At 40.4% G+C, this 22613-nt stretch overlaps 1 protein-coding gene across 2 annotated transcripts in view; it reads left to right on the top strand.

Annotated features, from left to right (window-relative positions):
• The window catches only part of acvr2ab (activin A receptor type 2Ab), a 41945-nt gene that overhangs the window by 13602 nt on the left and 5730 nt on the right, over window positions 1-22613 (top strand). Inside the window, exons 2-11 of one of the 2 annotated variants that reach the window (XM_008397537.3) lie at window positions 3665-3872; window positions 6236-6369; window positions 7782-7936; window positions 13039-13062; window positions 19292-19435; window positions 19518-19661; window positions 21586-21731; window positions 22038-22152; window positions 22230-22368; window positions 22438-22568. In XM_008397537.3, coding sequence (XP_008395759.1) covers window positions 3665-3872; window positions 6236-6369; window positions 7782-7936; window positions 13039-13062; window positions 19292-19435; window positions 19518-19661; window positions 21586-21731; window positions 22038-22152; window positions 22230-22368; window positions 22438-22568 — 1340 coding nt within the window. The remainder of the gene's footprint in view (window positions 1-3664; window positions 3873-6235; window positions 6370-7781; window positions 7937-13038; window positions 13063-19291; window positions 19436-19517; window positions 19662-21585; window positions 21732-22037; window positions 22153-22229; window positions 22369-22437; window positions 22569-22613) is intronic. The other variant, XM_008397546.3, reaches the window with a different exon arrangement.

The following is a 22613-nucleotide window of genomic DNA, read 5'->3' as shown; positions in this document are numbered from 1 at the left end:
CGGGTGACTTGCATCAACTCTTTGCAGCTTTATTCTTTGTGAAGATCTCCATTGTAATGGAGTTATTTCTTTCCTGCAGGAATGTGAAGTGTTGTAATGATTTGAGGAAGGCTAACCGGCATTTCCTTTTCATATTAAAAGCCCAAAACCCCGATGAGCTGAAAAGTGGGTCAGGTGTTTAGACATTTTGCAGGGGAGGTGTTGCTGAAATGTCCGCAGCTAAAGTAGGTCACAGTTCTGCTCGATAAATCTCCGCTTTGAGTTGAACAGAGAGCTGTGTCTCAGTGAAATGCTACCAGGTCATTCCTCTCCACCTGAGGAAAGAAAACGGACCCGCTTGAACTTAAAGTTGGGAACACAGAAGCTGACGGAGGGAAACTGAGCTGGCTGCTGGAGTCTCTTGGACTCCATGTGAGTTTTTTCTGCCATTATTAGCATGCAGGTGATCACTTTTCATCCACTTGGCACTAAATGCAAATTGATGTCTGGACCTATGGAAAAGTTGCATTGTATTGGGTCATGTTGATTGATTTCTCTAATAAAAAGTGGCAGCATCATGAATGGAGCCAGGCGGTTACCATAGCACCCGACAGCGAGTTGCTTAAAAGATGCCCTGTTGAACTGTGTGACCCCAATTATAGATCCTGAAACACTTTTTCAAGTCTTCATCTTCGTTCTGAGAATGTGTTTCTGGCTTATCTTACATTCATGTATCTCAAGGTTCCCTCCATCTCTGTTGTCTGACTCTGATTATGATGGAGCGGCTACAATAAGTCTGAATTATCTGCAGCGTTCGGGTAAACAAAGCGAGCCGGTCCTTTCATGTCGTCTCATTCTACTGTGTGAATTTCTCCCTTCAGACAAAGCAGCTTTTTCTCGTTCGCTGCTGGGTGGAAACCGGGCCGTTGCACAATCCAGCAGCTTCCCATCATATCCGCCTTCGTAAACTTCAGTGCAACCCAGAAGATTGATTCTTGTGCTTTATGTCCTTCATATCCGGGCAGCTGTAGCTCACCTTTGGCAAGCGGCTCCATGTATTGTCACCTGTGATTGATTGGAGCTCTTAGCAGCCGTGTTTGCAGTTCACATGGCTCCGCGCTCTTTGAGACGACGCTCTGCTCGCAATACTTGGAAATGCATTTTAAAAAAAGAAAAGCTTCGTTTAAACATGCAGACCTTATCGCTGCAAGTCAGAGTTAAATCCAATGCTGCAGTTTAATTAGTTGATGTAGAATATTTTTGTTCTCCACATGATTTAAAACATTATTTATTTATGGTATATATTTTCATTTTAGAATATATTTAAATATGAAGCTTTTAGATAGAATTATTCTTTTGACTAAATTTATTTAGTATAAAAAGTTAATTTTATTTTTCAAATTTCTTTTAATTGAAAAGAAATTATATTTTTTAATTAAAAAATAAATTAATCAATTGCTGATGATATTCATTTATAAATGTTTGCTTAGAAATAAAATATGCACATTTATGTAGTATTTAAATGTTGGCTTAGATGTTTATTTAGAAGCTTTGAGATTAATTTATTCAAACTTTTCACATTATTTAGTTTAGTGTTTTGATCATTAATATGAATTTATGTTCTTTAATATGAATGTTTGTATTGCTCTTTAAATTTTTTTTCAGAAATTTTCTTAAAGATTATTAATTTATAATTTCATATTTATATTTTTTAAAGATGTTAAGTTTATTTAAAATGTGTATATATATATATTTACATTTTCATGTCCATTTCTTTATTTCTACTCATAGAGTGTAGAGAAAGTTGTCCCTGTTATAAAATAAATAGATTTTTGCAGCTGACAAGATGATTTTTTTTTAAAGTTTGTCACCTAAAGCAATAAGAATCAAATTGAGGTCAGATTTATATTTTCTTTAAATTTACCAGCCTGTAAAGACGGAGCAGCTCAGAGTTGCTGCTTTATTTCTGATCTGAACCCTCTAACAAACGGAGCTCATGCTTTGCTGCTGCATTCACTGCAAATCACGTAACACGGGAACTCAGAGTTGCATCGGGAGGAACATGCAGTCAGATTTCTCTCTTTTGAACACTGGGGCTTCTCTCCCATGTTCTGTTGCCCCGGGTGCTGGATGTTGGGCAAAATAACAATCCATCAACGCTGTCAGATCAAAGGAGTCGTCTCTAACCTCCGGATGCGGTGCTATTCCTGCAGGGCCATATCTAATGCACTTACGTCCCCATTATTGTCTTGTTCTTTCCTTTTCAGCAGCTTTTCTTCACACATAATTCCTGTTGCGGATGTGAGCGACTCGCTCCAGGGCGTTGTGGTGATGATAGATAGTTTCCTCAGTGCTAATTTTTATTCTTTTTTCTTTCTACTTTTAAGTGCAGGAAAAGTTGCAGGCGTTCTCCGTCCGATTATTCCCCGCGTCTCGTCGTTGCACATATGCGAAGCAAACCAATTATTTCTGCATTTTTCCGCCTTGCACATTCCACTCGCCTCAGTCACATATGCAACAGTTCCCGGCTGCACCTGTTGCTGCGAAATACTCCTCCACTTCAGAGAAAACGATGTGACGAGAGAAAAGCGCCGGCGGGTCCGGATGGGAGGCAGCGTGACCTCTCTGCAGCTGTTCCTGCTGGCTGCAGAGGGAGGCTGCAGGGCTCTCAGGAAGGCGTTAACCGGCTTTACTTGAAGCTGCCTTGCTGAAAAATGCATCACGTGTGTTAAATGAACATCCACTGCAGGAGATGAGAACCAATTTCTCGTGTCCCCGGCGTAAATTGCTCAATTATTCTCATATTTGTCTGAAGAATTCTGCAGGAATGAACAACAAGCAAACATTTATTGGTGTGGGATTTCTCTCTGTTTTCATTTAGCTGCACCTGGAGTCTGTAATCACACACAAGAACCCCAATCAGAGCATTTCACCTCCGAAAAATGTGATTTCTTTTATTTTTTTTATGTTAACCACTCGATGTACCTCAGCAGAGCTTGTTAGAAATCACTGATTGTTTCTCATTTGAGCTGCAGGGCTTGGAGAATAATGCACCGTTTTCAGAAGCTTTATGATGTTTGATTTACATGTTTAGAAACTGTTTCACATCAGAATATCCTTTTGAAAGAATAATTATACCCTTTTAATATTTCTGCATTCTTCACATTACTTTTATTAAAATGCTCTACAATTCCCAGCAGCTTTGCAAGTAAAGATTAGTAATTGAATATTCAGACGGTTAATGGGGTTTTCATTTGAATCCTTTTTTACACAATACTAGAAATACATGAAAATATGCAAATAAGCAATTAATTTTTTAAATAAGGAAATAAACATTTGATTGCCTAAAATGCAATGACTGCATTATTTATGTTTATGCTTAGTCATTAGTTGGAAAGGATGCATCTCCAGCTAAAAAATACATATGAAAAACCACTGGTGTATAAATGCAAAATGCACCTATGTTTTGCATACAGGATTCTTCTGTATCGTTGCTCACTTTGCATCCAGCCGCCTTTGATTTCCAAATAAAGTTAGAAAATCTCAGCAGATGCATAATTTTATTATTACTTTCGCTCATTGTGTAATTTGATGCTGTTATTCAAACAAAACTAAATTACCTTCTATTTCAGTTTGGAGAGCACAAACAGCCACACTGAAGTGAGTTCCCGTTTGTCCTCTGCAGGTGCCATTCTGGGACGCTCGGAGACGCAGGAATGTGTCCTCTTCAGCTCCAGCTGGGAGAAGGACCGAAGCAACCACACCGGGACCGAGGACTGCATTGGCGAAAAGGACAAGCGGCGGCACTGCTTCGCCACATGGAAGAACGTCTCTGGCACCATTGAGATCATCAAGCAGGGCTGCTGGCTGGACGACATGAACTGCTACGACAGGTACGCAGGGAGACTTTCAGTAAGTTTGTGGGAGCAGAAGTATTGTGTCCTTGCTGATGATTAAATAAAACAAATGATTCATTTTGGACTAAAGCTGCAGAAATATGCCCTGAAATTATGAATGTTTTATTTTCTTCAACTGAACCATGAGAAAATTCATATCCATTCAACTAGAGGCTTCTTTTTCTCATTATTTAATAATGTAAAAACATTAGTTTTGACCCAAAATGCTGTCAATGTTTTTCTGCACATAGCAAAACAAAAATAGCAATGAATTGATTTTAATTTAAGCAGTTCTTTCTAAAAATACCATAACTTCCCATTTCTGCGTTTAAATATAACGTCACAATAACAGTTTGACAAGAAGAACATATTTTAACTCCCAAAATAATCTGAAAACATTTTAGCACTAAATTATAACTACTGCGCTGTTCTGTGAGGCTAATTAAGAAATATTGAAATTGAATTGCTAAATTGTTAGCATGATATGCTAGCTTGTTCATTTGCATGTGTCTTGGCTAAAGAATGTTAGTCTGTCTTGACTTGTTTCAAGGAATTTAGCTTAATTTATCTATTGGTAAATTAATCTTAGTCTATCTCAGCTTAGTTCCATCATTTTAACCTTTGATAAATTTGTATTTTAGTTTATTTTAACCTAAGTTAGCTTAGTTTAGCCTATGTTAACTTAGTTTATCTTATGTTAGCATACTGTTGCATGGTTTAGCACAGTATGAGTTTAGTTTGTTGACGTTGGTTTAATTTAGCCTACCTACTTTAGCTTATTTTGTCTTTTGTCAAAAAAAAAAGTTCTTTACATTACTTTAGTTTAGCTTAGCCTATCTTGGTTTACCCTGTGTTAATTTATCCTATTTTAGCAGTTTTGGCTACACTAGCATAGTTTAAGATGTCAGTTTAGCCTACATTATCTTATTTTAATCTATGTTAGCATATATTGTATGAGTTTAGTTTGGTGATTACCCTGCTTACTTTAACTTGCTTATCTTTAGTTAAATTTGTTAGCTTAGTTTCTCTTGTCTTGGCTTAATTTAGTTTAGTTTACACTACTATATCTTAGTTTTGTTTAGCCTACATTAGTTTAGCTTATGTTAGCTTAGTTTATTTTGTAGGTTAATTAAGTTTCTTATTTCACCTTAGTCTGTCTTAGCTTGGTTAGGTCATTTTATTTGGACCTTCTGTTAAAATTAGTTTTGTTTACAATGCTTTAGATTAATTTATTCTACCTAGCCTGCCTTAGCTTGGCTTAATTTCAGTTGCCTTAAAATATTAGTATTTATTTATTCAGTTGCCTTAAAATATTTGTATTTATTTATTTATTTATTTATTTGAATTTATGACTCATTAAACTGAATCATAATTTGTCCTTCAGGTTTTTGGTCAGATCTTTGCAGGATTATTATCAGATAATGTTCAATCTGCTGGCGGTGGCTTTGAGTTTCTGTCAAACCCATCGATCAGATGTTCCATTAATAACTGAGTGATTAAAAGAAGCGTTTGCCCAGATCTTAGGTCTCAGTTATGAACTCAAACCTGAGTTCAGATTCTGTGAAGCATCGCCTCAGTTTTCATCCAGCTCAGAGATAGAAGTCTTTGTGAGGTAGCTTTACATTTATCGCCTGCAGACAGCTCTTCCTTTCTCATCAAGACAAAGCCAGCTCATCATGACTCACTGGCATCTCTAAACACATTTAAATTCACCTTGAGCACATTTTTTGTCCCTCGGCGTGCTTCCCATTCGAATAACTCGCACAAGGCCACATTTTAATTACTGCAACTGACAGAAATGAAAAAGCTTTGCGCTTGAAACTGATTAGATTTCTAAAATGTCTAAAAAAAGCATCTACTAATGAAGTGTGTCTTCATAGTTTTCTGCTCACTAGAACTTGAAGCTGGTATCAGGAGTTGGTTTGAGGCAATTTGTGTTTTCCTTTGATTCCCAAACGATAAAGTTGCAGTCCGCTGCGTTCAGGTGCCTCGGTTCAGACGGCGCCGGCTGGCCTCCCTGGAGAGCGCAGAGCAAGTCGAGGGCGGCTGCCACTTCCTTTGGCTTTTATCTGATGACTCTGAGAGAGTGAAATAGTGTGTGTGTGTGTGTGTGTGTGTGTGTGCGTGCGTGTGTGTGTATATTGGCTCACGTAGGAGTTATTTAATAAATGTTGTGTTTTATTGTCCTCTGTGGCTGTGAGGGAATGAAAAGAAGAGAGAGGAGTGTGTGTTCATGCTTTTTGCACAACGTCACATCTTTTATGTTCGATGCACTCTGAATAATAAAAGTGTCTCTGCGTGCAGAGATGGATGGCTCTGTGTGTGTGTGTTTCTAATTCCCACCTCGATGTCCTCTGCAGCTACGAGTGTGTGGAGAGGAAGGTGAGCCCCGAGGTTTTCTTCTGCTGCTGTGAAGGCAACATGTGCAACGAGAGGTTCATGTACGTCCCGGACACGCAGCCGCAGAATGACACCAGCCACTCCACCGCCTACAGTACGTACAGCGCAGCTTCTCTCCCCTGCATCATGTTGGAATACGACATCAGAGAAAAATAAATCAGCAATTTTAATCATTTTGAGCATTTCTTTAATTAAAAAAATGAGGCTGCTTGCATTTCTGATTGGATAATTAGAAACCTGCTTTGGCACAGTTTGAGTAATCCTGAAACAGTCCCACAGCATGATGGTGCCACTGGCAGACTTTTATGGTTGTGGCAGCATCATGCTGTGGGGCGTCTTCATTTGAATGAAGATGATGGAGCTGATGTGAATTTGTTGAAACCTGGAAACAGAACAACAACCTACTATACTTTTCTATTGTTCTGATGATTAATCACTTAAAAAAATTACACATTCTGCAGATTTTTTCATTAGAAATATGTTAAAAGATGCAATTCAATTCAATATTTAAACAGAAGCTTAAGCCTTTAATAGCCTGAAATGCAGTAAAAGCATCCTTGATTATTATGGAAAGGATGCAGATAAAAAAATCCTTTTAACATCAACATGTGAAAAGCTCAGTGTAGAGCTGATCTGTTCTGAACCAGAAAAAGTTGCTTAATAGAAATGTTTTGCAGAATTTGAACTGTTTGAAGCTAAAACTGCAACTTGAGGAGTTCTGGGTATAAATATTAAATCCAAAATGTGTGTATCTTTGTACAGTTTTTTATTAAATATTGCTCCGAGTGTGTTGCTCTTTTAGCGAAAGGCCTTTTATAGAGTTTCTATTCTCCAGTTAGTGATTAATCGATTACTTGTTTCAACCCCAAACAGAAGCTTTAGTGAAAAAGTTCAAAGCAAGAGCAGAATCCGCCTGGATGGAGGCTCTACTGAAGTGTTCAGATATCAGGAGTCCAGAGTTTGAACAGGAAGCTGTTTTTGCAGCAGCCTCCAGTCCTCCCAGTGTTTCCTCCAGCAGCGGCTCGTCCGACGTCCTTGCACTTCTCACTTTACAGCTACGAGGCTCGTCTGTCTGCTTGTGTTGGTTTGGATGTGACTGAGAGAAACCTGCAGACAGCCTGTTGTGTAAAGAAGTCGTCGCTAACAGCCTGAGAGGCCCACAGAGCAGCTGGCGAAGACCCTCCCCCACCCGTTGCCGGCTGCTGAATCAAACAGCGGCACCTTGTTACGGGCCGAGCCGGCAGAGAGCGCTGGTATTTTTGGCTGCAGGATTACGTTATGTCACGAGATGGATTTGCTAATCCTGCCCCACTCTTCTGTGTGTGTGTGTGTGTGTGTGTGTGGGGGGGGTGTGTGTGTGCGTGCGTGTTTGTGTGTGTGCGTGCGCGCTCTGATATGATCCCTAAGCACAGCGGCAGTAAGCTGGGGTTAGTGCCGTCCAATCGGATGCGTTTCCTAGCGTTCATTTCTCCTCTCCAACCACTTCCTGTCTGTCTGTCCCCGTAGCCACATCCAACCCGTTCTCCCCGAAGCCGGCGCTGTTCAGCACGCTGCTGTACTCCCTGGTCCCCATCATCGGCCTGGCCGGCGTCGTCCTCTTCTCCTTCTGGATGTGGAGGCACCACAAGCTGGCCTACCCTGCTGCCCTCGTCCCCACACATGTAAGTCTCACCCGGCACTCGGGCGTCCGAGTTTCTCTTTCTGTGTGTTCACCCGCGGTGACCTCACCTTTACCTGTTAAATGCTAACAGAGGAAATGGAAACCGTCTCAGTTCCTGAGCGTCACATTCGTCATTCCCAGGAAATAGAAGCAGCAGAAGCAGAAAGCAGCTTTATCACAACTTGAATCTGCTGTGTTTGACTGTAATGTCCTTAATCTGGACTCAAACATGTTTTACTGTTTAGAGCAGAGAAACGGTGGATGCTCAGGGTTTCACTGGAAACATGAGAGCAAAGCAGAGATGAATCAATTATGTTTATAGTTCCTGTCGTAAATTTACCAAGGTTTAAATATGTTAGCTGGTCCGACTTGAAAGTTCATCCACGTTTCTCTGTTTCACAAATTCCTTCAGTCTGGAGGAAGGAAACAGTTTGAAAGGAGAAATATTACAAACTAAAATCCCTCTGTCCAGCCGTCCATCATGTACTGACCTCAGCTCTGTAAACATCTGAGCTCGTTGCTTCCCAGGTAAAAATATCTCAGTCTTTAGTCATAGTCGGTTTCTGTGTCGTTTCTGTTCAGATCTGCTCAAACTCCGAATCTATCATGACTTCTGACTCCTGAGTTTGCAAAGTTGCTTTAGAATAAACCAAAGGAGAAATGTTTGGCTGAAACACACAAGAAAAAGGTCGTGCACGGAGGTGGAGGGGTGATGATAAGGGCAGCTGAAGTTTGGTTCAACCTGGACCAACATTCCTCCACATCGACTGAATCAGATAATTGTTACTTCAGATCATCTCAGAGGCTCGTTGAATCACAAACAGACAGACAAGTCTCTGTTCTTTTATGTTAAACTAGAAATCTATGAAAAAAAGCCTTGAAATGTTCCGCTCATGAACCTCGTGTGAACCTTCAGCTTCATGCTTTTTTAGAAATCTCTTTCATTGAATTTCATCTGAAATTCATTGTGCTGGTTGAGTTCGAACCTTTCAAAGTCTCATCTGGTCTCCCCACCTTTTTCTCTGCGTGCTTAAATGTTAAAAACATTCCTGAGAAATTAATGCATCCTCCTAAACTCCTGATGAATCTAAGCTTCTTGTTTCTCTCCATTGCAGCAGAGGTATATTCTGAGCTGCTCGGCAGCAGGGGGAAGAAAAGCAGAGCTTTCCAGTGTATGGAAGAGGAGTCAGGGGCCTCTGCATTATTGATGAGGCTTTATATAGGCAAACAAAACTAAACACAGAGAAGCTCGCAGCTCTGCCTCCGAAGATGGAGGTGGTGGGTGGGTGGGTGGGTGGGTGCAGTGCGGGGGAAGCGAGCGAGCGAAGAGAGACGTGCAGTTCTCTCCGCTCACTTATTGTATTTGCAGAGCGCCGAAGCTCAGCGGGAGAGAGATAAAAAGACAGTTACACAATGCAATCTGGAAACAAAGCTGATGTGCATCGGAAAAACAACAAGTCTAAGAGGCTTATGGAGCGTTTTTACCTGGAAACGGATAAATGAGTGGGGGAAAAAAATAAACGGCACCACCAGATCAGGGGTAACATATCGAGCGGCGATATGTAAGAGATTCTCTCAGCAATGCGTGAATAAAATGAAATATATTAGCCAGCGTGGAGCAAATGAAGTCATGCTGGGCGTCTGTAATGGAGTTGAAGTGGATTATTGCATAAAGGAGTAGGTGTAGGAGAGCAGGAGGGAAGGGAAAGGAGGTCACAAGCGCAGGAATGTATTTAAAATCCGCTCGATGGGAATTCAAGCTGCTTCATTAAAAACTTTTTCTCGCTTCATAGTATTTTTCTGAACAGTTTGAGAGCATTGATCTTCCTTCCTGTCTGGCTTTCTGCTTCTGTTTGGCAGATGAAATCCAAGCCGTTCATTTCCGAATTCTGGCGTCACGTTGCGGATCGTCTTGCAGCGAGTCAGTGAAATGTCAAAAACCCAGATGTGTTTATTGGAACTTTGTTTAGGTTTTCTGCTCGGTCATGGCTCGGCCTGCTCCATAGAGTCTCTGGGGAATAATACGCTGCACTTAGTCATGTATTTTTAATGTGACGGCAGCAAATTGACCACATGTGTTGGATTTAAAGCATCCGGTGCAGATGGAAGGCCCTCTTGGTATTAATTTAGCCATGTTGAAGGACTAATCATGCTTTTTTCATGCACAGATGATGAGAAACTAACGTCAGAGACTAACATCCAGCTTATGATGCATTTTCTTTTCTCGCTTTGTTTTTGTTGGCGTCTTACGGTCTTGGCTATGTTTTCTCTTTGTGTTGCCTTAACTTGTCTGGTTAGTTTTAGATCAAGTTTTGGTTGGATTATACCTACATTTAGAATAATTTAGAATCTGATTAGTTGCTTTTTATTATGTTTTATTTTATCTTCACCTGGAGTTTAATCTTTGTTTTTTGTTATTTTTTAAAGTGTTATTTTTTATTTTTGTTTCTCAATTTTAGCATTTTTATGCCAGCTTTGTAATTCTGAGGAGTTTAGGTCCCATGTTTGTCGTATTGAATTTTTAAGGGCGTTTTCACATTTGATTTTTAGTTTTCTATCGTCACACCTTGGCCTCTTTCTCTCGGTTTGCCCCCACTGAACGCTTTTTGGTGAAAACCATATTTTAAAAGTCTTCAAGGCGAGAAATATTTTGTATAATAGTCAAAGGTTGGCCCACATCTACACCAGTTTCAAAAGGTACCTGTGTGACATAAACACATGCAACAATAAGCTAATTAGCTGCATAAATGTTACAACATACTATTTTACTGAACTGTGAGCCAGTTTGCTTCAACACTTGTAATTCCCAACACCAAAGTGAAACTGAAAGTTTTTCCAACTTGAAAATCCTGCTGTCTGATGTCTCTGTCAGTCATTCTGACATTCCTTTGGTGTGAAGAGCTTCCAGTGACATCGTCATGTTGGTTTGGTTTCTGTTGTTGCACAGAAGAAAACACATTTCAGGGACAATCTTTAAACCTGCTGCCTGATGTCACTCCCAGTCATTTTTACATTGCTTTATTGCTTTGGCGTGGAGTGCTGTTAGGTAATCCCAGGTTTGTGATTTTCTTTCACATTTATACCTTCACAAATACATGCACTATCACCTCCTGTTCTGTATATATAATACATTTTAATGCGATTGTTCACTTTCTTTCTGTTTGGCTGTGGAGAAAGAAAACTGAGCTGCTTCTGCATCTCCTCATATATCTGTGAAACTTACATGGGGCCAGGCTGGAGGTGGACTTAATAAGATGAAGGCTGATTTATCTTTATCACATTGCGAAAAAAAAACAAAAAAAAAACAGGAAGACGAGGCATGTTGGCTTTTCTTCAGCACACATTTAATTTATAGACTCTGCAGGCCGCAACAAGATCACATCCAGGATGAAACACAGAGGAAGAAAGATGAGAACTGCTTGAACCTGTGGTGTCGTCATGATTTTGCTCCAGCTTGAAAGCGCATTTTTGCCACCAAACCTTCATTACTCACGCCTCGGTGCCAAGTGGAGACAAACTGGAGTCGATTGTGTCTGAATGCTCAGACCTTTAGCACTCAAACACAACTCTCACTTTAGTTTCTCCTGGTCTTAGGAATCATTCCAGACTAAAATCTCGATTCTAAAACTACTTGGCTGTGTGAAGCCGTCCTCAACCAATCCTTATTTAAGAGATTTTAGGTGTCAGAGCTGTGGTTTGACTCCATTGTTCCTCTAATTTATTTCTGAGCCAGTCTTCGGACAGAAGTCTATTACTTAATGTATTTATTTACGTTGGGGAGGTTCTTTATTCCCACCCAGACCTATAAATCTCCAGGAATCCAGCCTGAGTCGTTTAGCTGAGGGATAATGTTGACAGTCTGGCAGCAAATGAGTTGTATTGTCTTGACTTTTATTTTGGTTTTAAGATGTAAATCTGTTCATATTCCATTTCTTTAAGTGCCCTTTGAACTTTCTCACATTCTGTCACTTTGTATCAAGTGACTTTAGTTCATTTTGTTGATATTTTGTGTGATAGACCAACACAAAGTAGTCTGTAATTTAAAAAATGTGACATTATTTGGCATTTAGCCTCCATGAATCTACATTTGAACCATATATATATTGTTATATGTGTTTTCTACTGTGTGGATTAATGCGTCTTAAGGTATATTTGATGTTTGACCTATAAAATAAGACGTTATTGGTGGATTAAGCTATCTGTTGGCAGCCTGTTAATGCTGGAGGGCCATTGTAAATTATTTAGAATGAAAAGGTTTCACCAAAACCTCAGCTTTAAGTTTCTACTGGTTTGTTCTTAATGTGTGAAAAACACTAAAAGTTCTCAGGAGTTACAACTAAAATTAAATTTATAAGCTCAAACATGCATCCAAATACAAATCACTGCATGTTTTTGTCATTGTTGAAGGTAGCAATTTAGGTTTACGGATGATAAAATGTCATCTACTTGTTCCATTGGCAGATTATTTCACTAATAAAACGACATTTTCCCCATGTTTTAAGTTAATATTTGCAATAAAAACTAGACCAAACATACTTGGTCGTATTTTGTCCTTTTGCAGCAAGGTTATTCTTTATTTAGCGCCGTCCATCTTCCCATCAGTTTGATGTGTTTCCCCATAGCATGATGCTGCCATCACCGTATCTCACAACAGGCATGGTGTGATCAAATGTCCAGTAATAGTTTGAATCTTGAGGCCTTTACAGAAAATGTGTTTTATACACTGATCAAGTTGTACAGCTGATAAACCTTTTATCCATAACGTGACAAAATGTGTTTAGGTCCAAAAGTCACTGGTAGTTTTTCCAGTTTCTTGCCTCTCAGTATCTGGTGTGTGCATGTTTAAGAGTTTATGTCATCTGTGACACATTCATCCTCGCTGGGTTTCCACCCGTCATCGACGCTAATTTTCCGTTGCTAAATCTGCTGCTAACGTGCGACACCTGACCTTATCCATGTGTCGCCTCCATCCACAAATCAGACGTTTGGATCTCTGATGCGACGACTGGCCTGCGTTTCAACCTGCCTCTGCTCCATCCACTAACAGACAGAACGCAGCAGTAATCTCTCCTCTTTGCTTTCTTATGCTTCTTCTCCAACAAGCACGCCTTTCATATTATGGTGGAGGTAAGAGCAGTTTCACTGACGTTCGTTTGGGTAGAGGTCGAGACCTCTCCACCTCAGTCCTGCACCACCGTTGTGTTTGCCTTGTCCAGCACCGCCTTGCTTACTCTGGCTCACAACACTTTTTGTTTTTCTCCCCCTCGCCTGGATTAATTGCATGAATGAATGTCTTTTGTTTGCTTCTGTGCATGCAGGAAAGTCGCCAAAACGGCTTTGAATGCAGCCCCTCTGGGTTTTTTTTCTTTCTTTTTATTCTACAAATGTTCACTTGTGGTGTTGATGTTTGTCATGTGACCCACTTTTAAGGATGTGCAGCTTCTTCTTCAGTAGAATGGACATCTCAGACCTCAGCATAAGAATAGGAAAGGTTTTTGCAGGTACAGGTTCTTGAAATCCTTGAAAACCTTGCTTTCATAGTTAGGAAAGTCCTTGAAAGTGCTTTTTTAATTCAAAATGCAAAATTGTGTAATAAGGTGCAATCTAATGTTTGAGTAAAACATTAGATTTAATAACACATAATTTTAACTCGTCTGAAGTTAAATCAAATTAAGCTTTTATTGTTTTTAGTCATAAAATTTGCTAAATGCTAGAAAACTTAGCAAAAACATTATAAAAAAAAAAGTAACTTTATTGTGTTTAATCGTTTACTTTGGGCATGAAGGTCATTTACTTTTACATGATTTGTTAAATATTAATATTTATTATTCCAAGTTGCTTAATGACTTATTGATCGTCTTATATTTTATATGTCAAACAAAGTTATTGAAATGTTTTGTTCTGGACCAATCAGGTCTATGTTAGAGAAACATTTCAAAACAGTTTTAGTTTAGCATATCCCTGCTGCAGAATGTAAAATACAACCACAAGACATTACTAATAACAGTAATAATTTAACAGTGAATTGAAACAATTTTTTCTAGTTAACTTGTGTTGTTTTTAGCTCCACGTCCAAGAAAATACTTGAGTTTTACTGTTTGAAAAGTGAACCCTGTGCAGATATTTGTGTGTGAATTTGTCTGCAGACGTCAGAGGAATCAGCTCTGGCTGATTATCAGCCTGGACCAAACGTGTGTGAAAACTCAGGCTTCACGTTCCAGTTTATTTTTGCATCAAAACCCAAAGTGGACTATTCACGCAGGGCCAAAAGGAGTCGTTTTCATGTGACAGACGGGGGCCTGTAACCCGACTCGGCCATAGGAGCCGGTTAACGGTTGGGAAGAACGGTGTGAAGCAGCAGTTTCTGTTCTCCTGCTTCCTGTGGGCTGCTGACTGCGTGTAATCCGCGCCTTTCCGCGGCCTTGGCGCCCTGCGATCGGACAACTGATCGGGCCGGGCCGGGCCTGAGGTCCGCTAGGCGGTTTCCAGAAGCAGATCGACTCCACAGGAATTCACTACCAGGATTAATGATGCAGTTGTAGCACCTTCATGGGTCATTACTGTTTCTCACATCTCATTGGTTCCTCTCGATTAGAAGGAATCTCTCTTGGTGGCGTTTTTACTGGTTGATGAATTATTATAATCCTCACTGTGCTTCTGGAAACTCAAGCAGCTCCAGAAACTCTTGAGCTTCACTTGCATTCCTCAGTTCTTGGATTATTAGGCTAAAACAAAAGGTATTTTTAAAAGTGGCACCAGGAGAGTCCAAAACCTCAACCCATTTTCATTAACAGGCAGATCGTTCTTGTTCCTTTCGCCTCTTATTAACGTCCTCCTGGATTTCTAAACCTACAAAATATGAAATCAAAATATTTCAAACTCATTCTCCTGAAAGAAGTCCAAATGAACCCAAAGTCTGGAGAGGCCTAAAAGGGACGGCTTGAAGAAATGTGATCCAAACCAGACGGCGTTTGTGACTCAAAGGTTTGGCTCAGCGTAGACACACAAACTCCGACCTTTCACTCAGGATTTAATTTATTCACATAAGTTTGAATTTTCTTCTGCATAATTGCTTTCAAAATCTGATTAGTTCACCATCTTTAAAATCACGCCTCAGCATATATATATATATTTAAAGTCTTAAGCCGCTGTTCTGTTTCTTGAGCCATCACCACACCGCCGCCATCATGCTTTACTCTTTAGAGTCAGAAATCACTCATTGGAGGATTCTCCACTGTTCCATGTTTTCTCTATTGGTGGATAACATTTAACTGATGTTTTCTGGAGTCTGAAAGTCCTCTGTAACACTTTGATGATGTTATCATCTGTAAATTGGAGGTGATGCGCTGGCGTTTGAGATCAGTAAGCCTACTTCATGTTGTAAGACAGATCCTATAAAAGTGGTTCTTCATGCTGCAGCGTGTCACTCATAAAACTGAAGTCAGTTTTCCAAAAATCTAGTTAATCACTGTTTTACTTATTTATGTAAACCCAGGCTGGTTTGGATACGTCTGTAGCTTCATCAGGAGTTAATTTATTTGACAAAAGATGATCAAAATGTTTTATTTTGTGAATGGAAGTTCGGATTTCAACAGAAGTTAGGCGGTGTTTTATGTTACGCATCATATTTATTCCACTTAAAAGAGGAAGCGAGATTTCTTCGTTTAAAAAAAAAAAAAGCAATTACATGTGAAAATGCTTTGCTGCACATATTTTGTTCGCTTTTTAAGAAAAATAAAGCCATGAACCACATCTGGTGGATCACCCACTAAACCGTGACGCGGCTTTCAGTTTTGATGAGTCTTTCTGGTGACGACCTGTCGTCACGGCAAATCCCATCTGGATGAAACCATGACGTCAGGCCGGCTCAGACAGGAAAACTCCACACACCTCCCTGTCGGAGCAACACTTGAGTCCTTATTTTGATAGATAAAGCCTGTCTGTGGAGATGGAGGCTGCTGTGAGAGCCAGCCTGCGCCGCATGGAGGGTCGTTTTGGCCCTGATTTGGCCTGTGTTTGGTGTGAAAGTGCCATGCAGACAGCAGGTCTGCCTTACAGCTCTCTGCTAGCTTAAATAAACATTCAGATCCTCCCTTCACCCTCACGCTCTGCAAGGCAGAGCGCTCCCTCCCCCTCTGCTGTGATTTTCCTTTAAAAATACACAGAAAAGAAACAGGGGAGGTGTTGTCTCTTCGTATGTTTGTTCTTTTCTCCCTGCTGTCACAGAGACGGAGTCAAAAGCCACTCTGCCGTACTTTATTCAAAGGCCAAAGTTCATGACCAACTGTAAAATTTCCGCCTGATAAAAATCAAACCAATAAAAACTCCCGCATGGATGCCACTCAGCTTGCTTCAGGGATCCTGTCGGGACATGCCGTATAAACTCTGAGCTCCTTCTTTTACTGCATGTGCAGTTTGGCTGCCGAGGTTTGGTGAATTAATCCGAGGTCGTACGTGTTGCCTGAAATCCTCCTTTTATTCCTCTGACAGCCCAGGACTTGGCTGGAGTCTGAATCCTGTTTTATGAGGTTAAGAAAACACACTCCCCCGATGCATCACTCTGAGCAGATCCTGCCGAGGCCTCAGGGACTTGAAAGTTGCTGCGGTTCAAGTGAAAACATGAACATCCTCGCAGGCCGGCAGCCTTTTTCTTTCTTTCAGAGGCTGAGATTTCACAGCAGCATATCTGGTTGCATCAAAGGCCGTCAGTCATGTGCTCGTCTTTCTCCTCCACCTTTTATGCCTTCGGAAATGTGACTCCGGCGCTGCATGCTTCTTTCTAGCCCCCCCGCACCCCCCACTTCTCTGCTCCTCACGCTTTTCTCGCCTGTGCTCCGGCGTCTGCCGCCGCCGTCCTCTGTGAAGTCACATGTGAAAGTGATCAGCCTAATCCCGATCACCAGCTGTGTTTAACCTACTTTGGATCGGGAGCGCTCGGCTGCCCCTGCTTTGGTTTTTTGTTTGAACGGCATTAGCATGAACACGGGACGCATGCAGGAAGCGTGACCCGCCGCACTCAGACACAGAGGCTCTTGTGTGTTTTTTCTTATATTTGTAGCGACATGCAAACTCTAACAGACTGTGGTATGCGTTATACTGCCTCATAACTTTACATAATATCTCTGATCTTAATCTTATTACTGCGAACGCTTTACAGTGCAGTGGGGAAAAAAAACGTCAACACTTTGTACATTTATTACAGCCTCAAACTTTGAACTTGCTCTACATAATCAAACCACACCTATTGTTTTAATGGTGATCCTCTTGAGTGCTGCTATAATTTTTATTAGTTACATGTTTATATATGGTGGGAGTTTTTAGATATCTGGAGTAGGTTTTTAGTTTCTAAAATGAAACTTGTAGCAACATGATTTCTAATAATCAAAAATACTTTTTCCATCCCAAAGGGAAATTATGAAATGTCGCTGTAGCTCATTTAGATAAAGAGTTATTGCAGATAGTGAAATGTACAGCTTTAACCTAACTAGTAGTCAGAGATTGACTCAACTCAACTGATTTTGTCCTCACAGGTTTGATTTTTGTCTTGTAGAAAATGACTTGTGACCATCTCTGCACATCTGGCTTCCTCCTATCTTTTGTTAAACATCAAAAACTGGCATTTTAGTATCCTTCCAGGAAACCTTTTAGAGTTCAAGACTTTTAAACGTGTGATTTTCAGGTGTTTAAAATCTGAAAGTCCTTATTGCAAACCTGCTGACATAAAATCAAACACACTTTCCTGGAGTTTAGAAATCAGCAACAGCTCTTCTAGGTGTTATTGATATAACTTGATGAGTCAGAATTGTTTTTATATGTTGTTTTTGAAACTAGATATCCAGGATAGCTTAGGAAGGGTTGACTTTCACATTTCATTCTTTTCCCACGCTCTTGTAGCGTATAATTAAAGCCCACTGCTTCCTGCTTTATTCCAAATATCCACAATAGCAGTCATGAGCACTCTAACGTAATTTTAACCAATTATGACAGAGCTATCACAGCTGAGCTGAATGTCATTCTGTGATTATTAGACACTGGACTTTATTATATAAAGTCAAACTTAACTTGAAATTACTTTCTCAAACATCAGTATTGGTTTCTTTAACATAAATATTGTAACATTTAGTGATAGAAAAAGCAATAACCTAAGTTTTAACAACCAATAATGTGTTGTCTAACCTCAAGAAGCTAAAATGAGACTTTTATGATTTTCACACAGCTAAATTATTTCTCGTTTTACCAGGAAGAAACCCAACAGTTGTCCCTCGGTGATGAGAATGTGTTTGAAATCATTTGTGCTTGAAAGAATGACGTTTGAAGCATAACTGGGACCTTCTTTGGCACCGTAGTGCTGAGAAATTAAAGTTTGTGACGCACATGTAGCAGAAGTTGGCTGCTGTAGATAATGAAGTGTTTTCGTGCAGCCGTTTCCTCTGTTTGTAATGTAATTAAATGGCAGTCAGCTGGAACAGTGGAGGTCAGGCGGAGGTCTGGAAAACTACATCGAGGACTGATTGTATGTAGGGCTGGAAAAACATCACAGCTTCGTTAAAACATCTAAATCCTGAAAAACATGCGAGATGCTTCCAGATCACAAGGATTATTTTAAAATGCAAGTGTGGAAAAGCGTAAACACAACACTAATACTCTTTTCCTTAAAGAAAAAGTGGAGTCATTTTTGAACCACCTTGTTATTTTGTGTGAAAACATGTGTGAAAAAAAAAAATATCACAACAAAACAAACTGGAGGTCTTGTTTTCTCATCATGATTTGCTTAGATTCAGGTCGTTGTTGCAACAAAGCAATCCAAGATCTCGTTTTGTCAAGATTAAATATGGAGATTTTCCAAAACGAAACGACTACAGATTTTTTTAGTATAGATTAGTGAGATTAAATGTAGATTTTTTACCAATAGTTTTTAAGGTAATGCATTGCAGAATATTATCTGAATAACTAAACCTAAAGTAGAGGACCGCAGGAGCCTCTGCATCTGTAAAGCTCTTGATTTACAGTTTTTGGACAAACCAAAAAACAAAAAGACACAAAGTAAAGAGTAATCAGTGGATTTCTAAGCTTTTCTCTGTGTTTTTGTCTCCGGCTCCTCGGCTTCCAGCTGGCAGGTTTCCTATCTCAGATTCAAGCTCAGGCCGCCCTCTGGGGTTTGACTTAATTTGAAATAAATGGATCCAAACCCTGCTGGGTCTGCAGCCTCCCCTCAGCCAAAAAAAACTTTCCTGAAATCCGGGCCGAACTCCCACAAGTCCGAACAGCAGAAACATGAAATAAAGCAATAAAACCTCTGGGTAAAACCACCAGAAGGCATGTCGTCACCTTCTCTCTTCCTTCTGCTTCTCCACAGGATCCAGGACCTTCGCCTCCCTCCCCGATCCTGGGCCAGAAGCCGCTGCAGCTCATCGAGCTGAAAGCCAGGGGGCGCTTCGGCTGCGTCTGGAAGGCCCAGCTGCTCAACGAATACGTGGCGGTGAAGATCTTCCCCATCCAGGTAAGTCCTCCTCACCTGGACCTGCGCTGGGTTAGCAGCAGAGCGGTGAAGCTAACGGCTGACTCTTCTTCTTCGGGTGCAGGACAAACTCTCCTGGCAGAACGAGTACGAGATCTACAGCGTGTGCGGCATGAAGCACGACAACGTGCTGCAGTTCATCGGCGTGGAGAAGAGGAACAACAACCTGGACCTGGAGCTGTGGCTCATCACCACCTACCACGACAAGGTTCCGCAATCAATCCATCAAGTTTATTTGTACAGCACATCTCACAAATACAAAGTCATAAAAGACACCACGCAGTAAACCAGTAACATTTTATTTATAATGATTCAGAAGCAGCTCTGAACAGGTGGATTTTAGTCTAGATTTAAAGGAACTCGGTGTTTGTTCTAGATTTGCGGAGCATAGAAGCTGAATGCTGCTTCTCAATGTTTGGTTCTTGGGGTGCAGAGCAGACCTTTAAGCAGCAGATCTTTAAGTCGTTGAGTGGTTTATAAACTAACAATAGTATTTTAAAGTCTATTCTCTCAGACTTTGGGTGATGTTCTCTGTCTTCCTGGTTTTAGTCAGAACGCCAGCAGCAGCAATCAATGCGACTCAAGATAAACACATGGATGAGTTTCTCTAGATCCTCCTGTAAATGTTCTTCAGGTGATAGTAACTGTCTTCAGGTGATTGTAACTGTCTTTATGTGATTATGAAGGTTCAGGACAAATTTCAGGCCTGATCTTGAGTTTCCAGCTGAAATAATTCAATCTGTGCGTTGACTCTAGATAATTCCTCTTCAGTTTTGTTTCTGTTCAGCTGGAGAAAGTTATGGTTAAAGGTTAGTAATCGACTCTGTTCTTCCCGCATCTTCTAAAGGGGATCTGCTGGCTCTACGGAGGCTTTTTTGCATCAAAATGGCTGAAAAATGTCCAATTTATTCTCGATGTGGTGGCAGAGCTCCAGCAAAGTTGAAGAATTTCTTTAGAGGCTTTTCTCTGAAGCAGTGGTTGCACAGTTTAGCTACGTCTTCACGCTTGATTTATGCCTTGATATTCGATGCATCCGAGTAGCTTTGTGTGGTGAAGTCTGCATGCAGAGGCTTGCTTTAAATTTCCTGCAAAACTCCCCGAGTTTCAGTCTTCTCATGTAATCACAACGTGGATATTGAAGACGGGATTCAAAGAGAAAATGACTGACTGGTAATTTCAGGGGCAAAAAGTCAAACATGTCAGAAGGAAGAACATAAAGTCCAGGTGATTTTTTTTTTTTACTAAAGCTGAGTTAATCAGTTCATTTGTAGGAGCCATCTGCCCTCTAGTGGTCACTACTTATAACTACACCAGTCTTTAATGAAAATAAATTATTTCTTCTTGTATTTTTGCTCCTATAAAGCCACAGATTTTGTTTGTTTTATCTAAACCTAAAAAAAAATCTCACATTTATTCCCCATTCTGATCTGCATTCATTTATTGGTAAACAGCATTGATGAATATTTTCCTTCTCAATAAATCAATGCAGTGTCATCAGAGCAGATTGCATTTATCTAGTATTTGACTAGATAATAAAATCTAAATTTAGATGGCAGTATAAATAATGGTACCATGTTAAATTTTTTTACAAATAATTTTCTTTTGTGATTTGCTTGTTTTATATTGTATTTTTTATTTAATGTGCATTGTTTTCCCTTAAAGGTCATGGAGACACTTTTTACTCAGTTTAATCTACATTTGTTTTGAGTTTTCCCCCCCCAACTTTATTACATGTATTTATTATATTACATTAGTTTTTTTTTTTTATTTTAATCTTTCCGATTTTGATGTTTGAGCTGAAGTGAAATCTTTATTTCAAACATGTAAAATGTCAAACGAAAAAATTAAATAAATGAGAAAACTAATAAAAAAACAGAACTTTTACATCCAGTTCAAGTCGTAGTAAGAAGCCGAAACCTATTGAAAAACATATTGAGTTTGTTGTAATTTATAACAACAGTTAAAGAAAATGCATCTAAAAAGATTATAATTGCAGAAAAAATATACATATATTTATTTTTATCAAACACTGCAAGGCAGAAGCTGATTCCAGGCTATTTTCTAGCTGAAACTGACCTCTGTCTCCTGAGCCGAGGTGATTTAGTGACCTGAACCTCTCTGTGCGTGTGCAGGGCTCCCTGACCGACTACCTGAAGGCCAACGTCGTGTCCTGGAACGAGCTGTGCCACATTGCCCAGTCGGCGGCCCGTGGCCTGGCCTACCTGCACGAAGACATCCCGGGACACAAAGACGGACACAAGCCGTCCATCGCTCACAGGTAGCAAGAAATAAATCAGTTAAAATAAGCTCAGTAATTTACATTCGAATGATTTATCATCTCTCTATCAAAAACTGGATGATAAAAGTGTTCAATGTGGTGCTTCCAGAGACTTCATAAGTCATTTATTATGGATATTTAAAATCTTTTTCAGATCCGGTGTTAAATGTTTATTATAGTTTAAAGTTTATTGATCTTTGAGAATGTCTTCTTACATTATTCTTCTGTTGCTATTATATTACTCCTTCCACACACTGCCACGTTGCTGAAACCTGAAGTCATTTTGTTTTGTTTTTTCCTTTTAAGGGATATTAAGAGTAAGAATGTTCTGCTGAAGAACAACCTGACTGCCTGCATCGCTGACTTTGGCCTGGCTCTGAAGTTTGAGGCTGGAAAATCAGCAGGAGACACACACGGACAGGTGACGTGAACTCCTCCTGAGGTTTCACCTCTCCTGCTAAATCTTTACTCCTCTGATCATTCTCTTCTCTCCTGCAGGTTGGAACCCGCCGCTACATGGCTCCTGAAGTCCTGGAGGGCGCCATCAACTTCCAGCGCGACTCCTTCCTGCGCATCGACATGTACGCCTTCGGCCTGGTCCTGTGGGAGCTGGCGTCTCGGTGTACCGCCGCAGACGGTGAGGGCGACGCAGCCGCCTTTTCCGCTTCCAGCAGAGGAGCTGGGCTTGACTTGTTTGTGTCTGCAGGCCCTGTGGATGAGTACATGCTGCCGTTCGAGGAGGAGGTGGGCCAGCACCCGTCTCTGGAGGACATGCAGGAAGTGGTCGTCCACAAGAAGCTGCGACCCTGCCTGCGGGACTGCTGGCAGAAACACACGGTGAGCTCCCGACGCCTTCAGTCATTCATTGGTCATTTTATTCTC

This window comes from Poecilia reticulata, chromosome 2 (genome assembly GCF_904066995.2).
Source record: "Poecilia reticulata chromosome 2, P_reticulata-male-v2, whole genome shotgun sequence".
NCBI classification, from domain to species: domain Eukaryota; kingdom Metazoa; phylum Chordata; class Actinopteri; order Cyprinodontiformes; family Poeciliidae; genus Poecilia; species Poecilia reticulata.
This window is presented reverse-complemented; position numbering and strand designations above follow the sequence as displayed.